A 10,645-nucleotide genomic window follows, 5' to 3' on the forward strand; every position below is an offset into this window, starting at 1 on the left:
TTCTTTAAATCCATTTTGATTAAACTGGAGCCGTGTGTGCCCGCGAGCTGCAGCAGCCGCTCCACGAAAATGGAGCTGCGGCAGGAACAGCTGCAGCAGAGGCGGCAGCAGCAGCAGCAGCAGCAGCAGGAAGACCACCACCAGCAGCAACACCGGCTGTACATGCAGCAGCAGCACTACCTCCACCACCGGCATCCGCAGCAGCAGCACCACCACCAGCAACACCCGCAGCAGCGGCAGCAGCAGCGACAGCAGCAGCAGCAGCAGCAGCAGCAGCGGGTGCCCGGCTCCACCAGCGGGCGGCAGCACAGCAGCACGCTGAGCTGCCCTGAACCCCAGGGCCTCTCCAGTGCTGCTTCTGGAGCCGATTCTGAAAGTGCTTCTGGCTTTGAGAGCAGCAGCTGCTGCGGCGTGTCTCCTGCTGCTCGCCGCCGCAGCAGCCGCAGCAGCAGCAGCAGCAGCAGCAGGTACCGCAGGGCGCTCAGCCCCCAGGGCTCTTCTTTTGCTTCTCTCAGCACCGAAAACCTCACAGACACAAATCGCCTTTTTGCAGAAGCTTCTCGAGAAGGCAGAGATAGTGCTCCCGACGACTCGGGCCCTGAGCCTGCTGCTGCTGCTGCTGCTGCTGCTGCTGCTGGTTTTACTGCAGCAGCAGCAGCGGCGGCTGCGGGGGGCACAGCTGTGGCGCCCGCTGCTGCTGCAGCGAGCCCCCCTGCAGCTTCAGCGGGCCCCGAGAGACGGTCCAAGCCGGGCGCAGCAGCAGCAGCAGCAGCAGCAGCAGCCCCAGCAGCAGCAGCAGCAGCAAGAACTGCAGCAAAGGGGGCCCCCGCAACCCCCTGCCTCGCCCCCAGAAAGCTGCGGCAAAGGGCCCCCCCCAGAGTGGCCTGGGTCAACAGCAGATTCATCAGAGAACTCGCCAGCGATGACCACCGCGCGGGCCAACTCGTAGGGTTTAGGGTTTAGGGTTTAGGGTTTAGGGTTTAGGGTTTAGGGTTTGGGGTTTAGGGTTTAGGGTTTAGGGTTTATAGGGTCTGGGTTTAGGGTACAGGGCGGAGGGTTCACGGTTTGAAATTTAGGGTTTGGGGTTTAGGGTGTAGGGTTTAGGGTTTAGGGTTTAGGGTTTAGGGTTCAGGGTTTAGGGTTTGGGTTGGTGAGGTGTCCAAGCAATTTGTTTCTTTAGGGATTAATTTTGTATGAAATAAAATAATTAAAAGTTGAAAATAAATTTATTATTAGATTAATTAATTAAACTAAAAAGAATTACAATTATTTGAAATAAATTATTAAATTAAAATTGTTTTATCATTTCTTTTATTCATTTTACATTTATTACGAACTCTTTCTTTCTCGTTTTTTCACCACTACAAACCCCTTTTAATTCACAATTAATTAATTAATTATTATTAATTTATTAATTTATTATTTATTATTTATTTATTATTTATTTATTTATTTGTTTGTTTGTTTTTATTTGCAGCCCGGCTGCGCCAGTTTTGTTTATTCTGCCTGCCACGTCGAGGGCTATGACTTGCGGGCCATTTACCAAGATGCCATTCAGTAAATAAATAAACTAAATAAATAAATTAATTTAATTTAATTTAATTTAATTTAGTTTAATTGATTTAATTTAATTAATTCAGTCTGGCTAATTTAATCGAATTAATTTAATTAAATTAATTAAATTAATTTAATTAATTAATTAAATTGGTTTTCGAGTTAGTAATATATGGCAAGAAATGGCATTAAGTGGTTAATGGCATTTTAATCTGCCAAAAGTCAAACGAGTTAACTTGTTTGTTTGTTTAATTAATTTAATTTAATTTAATTGTTCGTTTATTATTTAATTCAATTTAATTATTGATTGATCATTTATTTATTTATTTATTTATTTATTTATTTATTTTTGTTTAGGAAAAATGTGTTTTGTCGACTTCTAAGTGAACATAGTGTTTTGGTCCTGGAGGTCGATAGTTCTCTCCACCTCGCAGACCCCAAGGTGCGCCAAACCCTAAACCCTACTTTAGGGTTTAGGGTTTAGGGTTTAGGGTCTAGGGTTTAGGGTCGATTTTAGTTAGGGCTTACAAGTGGGTCTCAGCGATTCCCTCGCAAGCCCCTTCTCTCTACGAGCAGCAGAAGCTACAGCAGCAGCAGAAGCAGCAGCAGCAGCAGCAGCAGCAGAAGCAGCAGCAGCAGCAGCAGCAGCAGAAGCAGCAGCAGCAGCAGCAGCAGCAGCAGCAGCAGGATGCCTCTGTGTCTGCCGCCTTCCAGAGCTCCTCTGCTGCCCGTTTCACCTCCAGTAAATAAGCGAACAACCAAACAAACAATTTAATCGAATTAATTAATTAATTAATCAATTTAATTAATTAATTAATTAATTAATTAATTAATTAATTGTTTTGTTCGAAGGCGAGAAGCCAAGAAGCCTTCGAAGCCATTTGCGGGCGGGCCTGGTCCGAGCGGGAGCTGGAGCTGCGGCCTTGTGCTTCAGCAGCAACAGCAGAGTGTTGGCGGACGCCTCCTGCTGCTGCTGCTGCTGCTGCTGCTGCTGCTGCTGCAGGGGGGCGCGGGGGCTCGAGCTCGTCGGAGCTGGAGGCTGCTGCTGCTGCTGCCGGGGACCTGCTGCTGCGCCGCTGCTGCAGCAAACCCCGCAGACACTTCGGAGACTCTTTAAATGCCACTTTAGTTTTTATTTTCGAAAAAGGGACTTTAGTATTGTGGGTAGCAGCAGCAGACAGTCGTGCTGCAGGGCCCAAGGGCCGCAGGGAGCTTCTCTCCAGTTTGCTGTTCTTCTTGAGCCCTTTCGCCAGTGCGCTGCTGCTGCTGCTGCTGCTGCTGCTGCTGCTGCTGAATTTTGCTGCTGGGGGTTTGTCGAGGGTAACTCGAAGCCAGTTTCTTGGGTTTCGCAGATGTGTGAATTTGTTTTGATTATAATTATTTAAATAAATGGAATTAAAAGAATTAAAATGACATTTAATTTTTGAAATTAAATTTGAACTTTTCTTTTTGCTGCAGCAAGATTTGTAAGGGCAGATTTGGTGCAAGAAGATGCCATGAGATTTGCCTATGTCCGCCAAGTCCGAGCCATGTTCCCCGACTACGAGGTCAGCAGCAGCAGCAGCAGCAGCGGCAGCAGCAGCAGTAGCAGCAGCAGTAGCAGCAGCAGCAGTAGCAGCAGACGCAGTAATTGCAGAGAAACAGCATCAGCAGCAGCAGCAGCAGCAGCAGAAACAGTAGTACCCGCAACAAAATCAACCATCTAGAGCAGCAGCAGCAGAACCAATAGCGGCAGCAAAAACAAAAGCACTACCAGCAGCAGCAGCAGACGCAGCAGCAGCAGCAGCAGCAGCAGCAAAACAGCAAAAGTTGATTTGTGCTGCTGCTGCTCTCAGGTACCGAAGTCGCGAATTCAGCAAGACTGCATTTACCTGAAGGTGATCTATTTATTTATTTATTTATTTATTTTTATTTATTTATTTATTTATTTATATTTTTATTTTTATTATTTATTTATTCAGACTGCTTCAATTGCGGAGAAGCTGTCGGCGTCTTTCGCTTTGGCCCAGTCAATTCGACTGAGTGTTTATGGTGAGAAATTATTTTTTAAATAACTTAAATATTTTAATTTAATTTAATTTAATTAATTTAATTTAATTAATTTAATTTAATTTAATTTAGTTTTATTTTAATTTCATTTAGATCCACTTCCCTCTTTCTGCACTCTTCTACCAGCCCATCTACTTCCTTAAAGTAAGGTTTAGGGTTTAGGGTTTAGGGTTTCGGGTTTAGGGTTTGGGGTTTAGGGCCAAAGCAGCCGCTGCTGCTGGCAGTTAGCTGCTTGCTTCCTCGGTGCCCGGGTTTTAGGGTTTTCGAGGGGATAGGGTTTGCTAGGGTTTGTAAGGGTTTATTAGGATTTAGGGTTTGCGAGGGTTTAGGGTTTGCGAGGGTTTAGGGTTTGGCGAGCTCTCGAGCTCGCTAGGTCTTCCTGTTGCCGATAATTCAGAATCCGGCCTTGGCCAGGGTTCAGGGTTTAGGCCTCAGGGTTTAGGGTTCAGGGTTTAGGGTTTAGGGTTTAGGGTTTGTGTTTCGCAGAGTGTTTGATAAACTTCACAATAGCGCGGGTTCGCTCGATTCCCGAGCGCATGGCTGCGCACGGAAGCGCAGAAGCTTCTTTAGGGTTTATTTCCGAAATTAAATCAAAAGGATTAAAAGGGTTTTCTTTTTTTTTCAAAAAGATTAAGACCATTAAACCCCCGGAGGCCCACGGGGCCCTTTGCGGGGACTTGTTGAAGAACATCGTCGAAGTCAACATTGTCCAGGGTACCACTTTGCAATTCTTTGCAACTTTTTCTCCCGTTTTCGCATTTCTTTCGCTTTTTTTGTTCGTTTTTTCATTTATTTCAAACTATTTATTCTTTTTTATTTATTTTCTTTTATTTTCCTTTTTTGCGGGAAAATTGACCCAAAATTCGCCGCTTCCTTCGCCGCTTCTCCGCGGTGTCTGTACACCCGAAATGCTGATCCACACTTTCTTTCCTTCGGCGCTTTTCCAGAAGCACCAAATAAATAAATAAATAAATAAATAAATAAATAAATAAATCAATAAATTGATTGGTGAATTAATTGAAGAAGTTTCGTCTGCCTCTGTCGGCTTTTGGGTTTGCTGGCGCAGTGGCAAATTTCAGAATAGACTTCTTTTTGATTTTTATTTCTCTTAAACCAATCACTGAATTGCTTTCTTTTAATTTAATTTCTTTTTATTCATTTATTTTATTTATTTCTTTTATTTTATTGTCAGCTTTCTTAATCTTTTGTTGAATTGAAAATTCTGTTTTTTCGGGTGTATCGACAGCTCGGAGGTGGTCTCGGGGCGGAATTTTTCGGATTTTTTCGTTTTTTGTTTATTTGAGTTCATTTCTCTTGCTTTTGCCTCCAGTTTGTCGTGTATTTGATTCTTTTTGACATCTTTTCTTTATTCCGCGTTTAATTCTTTTGTTTTTTGCCTTTTGTGCAGACTTTCGAGACGTTCCGCAGTACTTTTGGAACGACGACAGGTGGCAGTACTTTTGGCGCCGAGTAAATTTGCAGTTTATTAAAATTAAATTTAAAATCAAAAATGAAAAAGAAGTTTTAAATTGTTTTAAATCATTTCCAAAAGAAATTAATCAATTAATTAACTAATTAATTAATTAATTAATTAATTAATTAATTAATTAATTAATTATCTAATTAACAGCTTTTTAACAAATCCATCAATCTGCAAAAACCAGGAAAATTCAAATTTTAAATCTGCACCAACATCAACTGCACTTTATTCAAATCAAACAAACAAAAAAATTAATTAATTAATTAACTAATTAATTAATTAATTAATTAATCACTCCATTAATTAATTAGTTAATTAATTAATTCATTTTTTTGCAATAATTAAAGCCCGAATTGCTTTAAATAAATTTCTTTATTTCTTTTGCATGCATTCTCTGCCTTTGCTTCAGCTGTACGTACACCTGGAAATTCAAAAGCGCATCAAGTTATTAAACAACAGATACTTTTGCATTCACGAACTTCTCAAAGTAGTCCGCGAAGAAAGACGCTCTCGTCAGCTGCTGCTGCTGCTGCTGCTGTTGCTGCAGCTGCTGCTGTTGCTGCGGCGTTCGGATTTTGGCTTTTTTTTATTTTTAAATGCGAGGCGGGCAAATAAAGGCTTTTATTATTATTTATAATTTTATTTTTTATTTGTTTTGTTTTTGTCAAATAAAGGACTTTATTATTATTTTAAATTCCCTTATTTTATTTTTTACTTTATTTTTTTATTTTTTGGTTTACTCAGGACAGGAGTTTCGGCTCACGTGGATTATCGTCATTCTTTTATTTTTTCAGGTTCAAAATTAAAACTAAAATCTAATTATTTATTTATTTTTTTATTATTAATTAATTAATCAATTTATTTATTTGTTATTTATTTATTATTTATTCATTTATTTATTTATTTATTTATTTTTACTTTCAGGTAGTTGCGTTGGCGCTTCGGAATTTCGTAATTCACCCATATGAGCAAATAGACGGCAAAAGCCGTCGGGGCTGAACTTTAAAACTTGATCATTTTTGAATTATTTTCTTCACTTTTTGGATTTATTTTCTCCATTTTCTCCGGTTTTTTCGTTTACTTCGTTCATTTTAGTCCTTTATTTCATTTATTTTCCATTTTTGCTTTTATTTTCTTTTTTTTCCGCTTATTTTCCATTCATTTTCCACTTTTTACTTTGTTTTTATTTCCCACTCTTCCCCGTTTCCCTTTTCCTTATTTTCGAACTCCGAGAGACCCCAGGCAGCTGCTACCTCTTTAGCTCATTTACAAAACAAATAAATAAATAAATTAATTAATTAATTGGAGTAAATAAAAAGAAGTAAATAAATAAGTATAATTAATTAATTCAAGTAATTAATTAGTTAATTAGTGGAGTGAAAAAGGGCACAACTGTCTAGCCAGGTAGGTAATTTTACTATACGAAAAATCCCTAGAGTTTACTTTTGCCTTTTTTTTGGATTTTATCACGAGTTCCTTTTTGAGTGAAAAAAGGATGAATCAAAAGGCCAAAAAGAGGGTCTTTTGGCCTCTTTGAACTCCAAAAATGGAGAACTAAAAGGTTGAATTAATTGGAAGTTGATTTGCAAATAAAAACGAAAGAATTCGACGAAAAAGAAATGGACTTGTGGCTGCTGCTGACTGCAGCAGCAGCAGCTGTGCGGTGTACGTACAGCCAGCCCTACGCGAGCTGCTGCAGCAGCGGGGCTGTTCTCGCGGGAAAAAAGCGGAAAAAGAAAAATACAAAGAAAAGTTTCGAATTAATTAATTCAAAAATACTTGTGGAGGCTCAAAGCTGCGTTTTAAACGCAAATTCATCGCAAATCAGTAGCGCCTGCTGCGGCCGCGGCGTGATTTGCTGGTGCTGCTGCTCGAGGCGCTGCCCGAAGCGGCCAAAGGACTCTTTTCAATTAAAATAGATTAAATTTGAATGAAGTAATTAATTAAAACTGCAAATTGCGTTTATTTCCGTGGCTTTAAACCTTTTTGCAACTTTCGCTCCAGCTGTACGTACAGTACACCCGAGCGCGGCTCCGCCGTCGACTTCAGGTGTATGCGCAGGTGTGCAGCCGCGGCTCGTTCTTCTTCGTTTCTTTTGCACTATTTAATTTAATTAATTTAATTTGCAAGTTTTGAAAAATAAAAAGCTTTTAACTTTTTTAAATGGAGTCCGAGGCCTTCGAACCCCTCGGCTACCCCCTGGCCCCCCAGGGCCCCTCCAGCCACCCCAAGCACATCTTCAGAAAGGCTGAAAACGAAGAAGACACAATTCACAATATAAAAGCATGTGGGAGCTCTTTTAATATTTAAATTTAATTAATTAAATTTAATTTATTAGTTTAAATTTAATTTTAAATTTAAAATCGAATTTATATTCAAAATTAAAATTAAATTCAGGTGGTCTCCAGTGGCTTTGTGAGCACAAGTAAAGGACAGGCTTCCTTGTCTCATTTGCTTTTATTTATTTTTTATTTATTTTTCCTTTAGTTGATTTTTATCAATTATTTATTTATTTATTTATTTATTTATTTATTTATTTTTCATTACCTATTTATTTATTATTTATTTTTTACTTGATAATATTTACTATTTAGTTGATACTATTTATTATGTATTTATCTATTATCTACTTGACATTATTTACTACTCCTTCTCTATCATTTATTATTTATTTGAGAATATTTGCTGTTTATATATTTGTTGTTTAATATCATTATATATTAATTATTACTTATTATTATTTGATATTTATTTATTCATTTATTTACTTATTTATTTATTCATTTATTTACTTATTTATTTATTCATTTATATATTTATTTATTTTTTAATTATCTTTTTACTCATTTTCCTTGAAATCTATTTTCCGCCTTTTCCATTTAATCCATTTACCTCCAATTACCAACTAATCAACTAATTAATTAGTATTTATCATTTATTTATTATTTATTTATTATTTATTTATTATTTATTTATTATTTACTTATTATTTATTTATTTATTTATTATTTATTATTTGCTGCTGCAGCAAAAGACTCGCCCCACCAGTCTCTGTGCATTTCGCTGCTGCTTTCTGGCGAGCCAAAAGCCTTTACAGATTTTTTCTCTTTAGACAAAACTGAACTCGAAAACATCCAACTCCAAGAAGAGGAAGGCGGGCCTAGGGTTTAGGGTTTAGGGTTTAGGGTTTAGGGGTTAGGGCTAGGGTTTAGGGTTTACGGTTAGGGTTTAGGGTTTAGGGTTAGGGTTTTGGGTTTGGGGTTGAGGATTTAGGGTTTAGGGTTTTAGGGTCTAGGGTTTGGGGTTGAGGAATTAGGGTTTGGGCTTCAGGGTTTGGGGTTGAGGATTTAGCGTCTAGGGTTTAGGATTTACAGTTTAGGGTTTAGGAATGCAGACGGTTCCAAGAAGAAGGCAGGGAATAGGTTTTAGGGTTTAGGGTTTAGGGTTTGGAGCTTAGAAGAGAAACCCATTATGGGCAACTCACGGCAGAAGAAGAAAACAAGAATTGGCGGTTTAGGGTTTAGGGTTTAGGGTTTAAGGCTAAGAATAGTTCTTTCAACAGAGGCAAAAAACGGCTTTAGGGTTTAGGGTTTAGGGTTTAGGGCTTAGGGTTCAGGGCTTACATGACAAAATTTCCCCTGCGTTGTCTCATCAGGAAACGGCTCTGCGTTGCAGCGTCTGGCTGCTGCGTGCTCTGCTGCTGCAGCTGCTGCAGCAGCAGCAGCAGCTGCTGCTGCTGCTGCTCCTGCTGCTGCTGCTCCAGCAGACTATGAAGAAGCACTTTCTATCTACCAGTGGCTTTCGCACTTTTTGTCTTTTTGCAAAGCTCCAAAAAGCTCCTTTTACATTCAGCGAAAGGCCCTCAGTTTAATTAAACTCTCCAAACCCTCGCCAGTCGTGGCTTCCCTCCTCAGAGACATAGGCGAGGGTTTAGGGTTTAGGGTTTAGGGTTTAGGGTTTGTGGGGTTGGGCTTTTGGGCGTTGGTGTTCCGCGTTTCCTCGGGTAAAGTGAGCAGATGATGCCATTTGCTTCTTACTATAATTTATTCATCTTGAGGGTTTAGATCTAGGGTTTAAGGTTTAGGGTTTAGGATTTAGGATTTAGGATTTAGGGTTTAGGGTTTAGGGTTTGTTTGGCGCCGCTGCAGGGGACACAGAAAGGCGAGCGGGCTTTGCGGAGTCCGCAGAGCAGTTCTACAACGAAAGCCTGCAGGCAAGCGCTAGGGTTTAGGGTTTAGGGTTTAGGGTTTAGGGTTTAGGGTTTAGGGTTTAGGGTTTAGGGTTTAGGGTTTAGGGTTTAGGGTTTAGGGTTTGTCTCAGGTGGCCCGGCTCTGCAACTCCGCCGTAGACGTCAAAGAAGCCGCGAAGAATTTGGTGGAGTGCGCGGGGAAGAAAGCAGAAGATGCAGAAAGGGTAATTGCGAGGGTTTAGGGATTAGGGTTTAGGTTTTAGCGCTGGGGTTTAGGGTTTAGGGTTTAGGGTTTAGGGTTTGGAGGAAGGCCGGCTTCCGTTGTTGAATGCGCAGGGGAGAAAGCAGCAGAAGACGCGGAAAGAGCGATTGCTGGGGCCTAGGGTTTAGGGTTGGGGGCTGGCTCTAGGGTTTAGGGTTTAGGGTTTAGGGTTTAGGGTTTGCAGGAAGGCCGCGTTTCTGAGGCCATTTCAATTCGCCGAGGGTGTTTAGAATTGGCCAAAATTAGTCAAGACGAAGATTTGCATTGGAACTCTTTGCATGCGCTCGGGCTGGCCCTGGGAAATAACGGTAGGGTTTAGGGTTTAGGGTTTAGGGTTTAGGGTTTAGGGTTTGGGGTTTAGGGCTTGGGGTTTAGGGTTTAGGGTTTACGGTTTAGGGTTTAGGGTTTGGGGTTTGGGGTTTGGCGTTTTGGGTTTAGGGTCTACGGTTTAGGGTTTGGGGTTTAAGATGTGCGGTGGTTTAGGTTTTGGGGTTTGGTGTTTAGGGTTTAGGGTTCAGGGTTTAGGGTTTAGGGTTTAGCGTTTAGGGTTTAGAGTTTAGGGTTTAGGGTTTAGGGTTTAGGGTTTGGGGCGCGTTGGGGGGATCTTTGCCTGTTGCACATTACTAATTATCATTTATTCATTTATTTAGTATTAAGTATTTATTTATTTATTTTTATTTATTTATTTATTTATTTATTTATTTATTTATTTATTTGTTTGTTTGTTCATCTATTTGTTTATTTATTATTAGGCGATGAGGCGGGAGCTGTAGAGATTCAAACGGAGTGTCTGCACCTTGCCGAGTAAATTAAAATTAAAATTAAATTCAATTTAATTTAATTTAATTAAATTGAATTAAATTAGATTAAATTAAATTAAGTTAATTAAATTAAATTAAATTAATTTAAGTAAATTAATCAAATTAAGTTAAATTGAATAATTTAAATTAAATAAATTAAATTAAGTTAAATTAAGAATGAAAATTAAAATTAAAATAAAAAATAATGATAAGCTTGAATTTAGTGTTGCAGTTCAAATTAAATTCGAATTAAAATAATTTATTTTAAGTTTCTCTCTTGCTTCCTCATATATTTTTAATTCTTTTTAATT

General features: G+C 39.4%; 2 protein-coding genes across 2 annotated transcripts; both read left to right on the top strand.

Moving 5' to 3' along the window:
- Nucleotides 1-69: 69 nt before the first annotated feature.
- Nucleotides 70-6,082, top strand: ETH_00005345 (uncharacterized protein; the record flags this gene model as incomplete). The annotated part of the gene is made up of 12 exons (XM_013372460.1): nt 70-945; nt 1,478-1,557; nt 1,912-1,996; nt 2,407-2,806; nt 3,013-3,101; nt 3,390-3,431; nt 3,516-3,585; nt 4,090-4,317; nt 5,012-5,073; nt 5,493-5,595; nt 5,828-5,877; nt 6,008-6,082. 12 exons carry the CDS (start codon nt 70-72, stop codon nt 6,080-6,082), a joined length of 2,160 nt encoding a protein of 719 aa, XP_013227914.1.
- A 1,164-nt stretch (nt 6,083-7,246) lies between these two features.
- On the top strand, nt 7,247-10,342 carry ETH_00005350 (uncharacterized protein; the record flags this gene model as incomplete). The annotated part of the gene is made up of 6 exons (XM_013372461.1): nt 7,247-7,370; nt 8,850-9,011; nt 9,232-9,308; nt 9,404-9,496; nt 9,719-9,842; nt 10,287-10,342. The coding sequence occupies 6 exons, from the start codon at nt 7,247-7,249 to the stop codon at nt 10,340-10,342; spliced, it is 636 nt and encodes a 211-aa protein (XP_013227915.1).
- Between the last annotated feature and the right edge of the window lie 303 nt (nt 10,343-10,645).

Source organism: Eimeria tenella, genomic scaffold, assembly GCF_000499545.2.
Source record: "Eimeria tenella Houghton genomic scaffold, Eth_scaff1, whole genome shotgun sequence".
Classification (NCBI taxonomy): Eukaryota; Apicomplexa; class Conoidasida; order Eucoccidiorida; family Eimeriidae; genus Eimeria; species Eimeria tenella.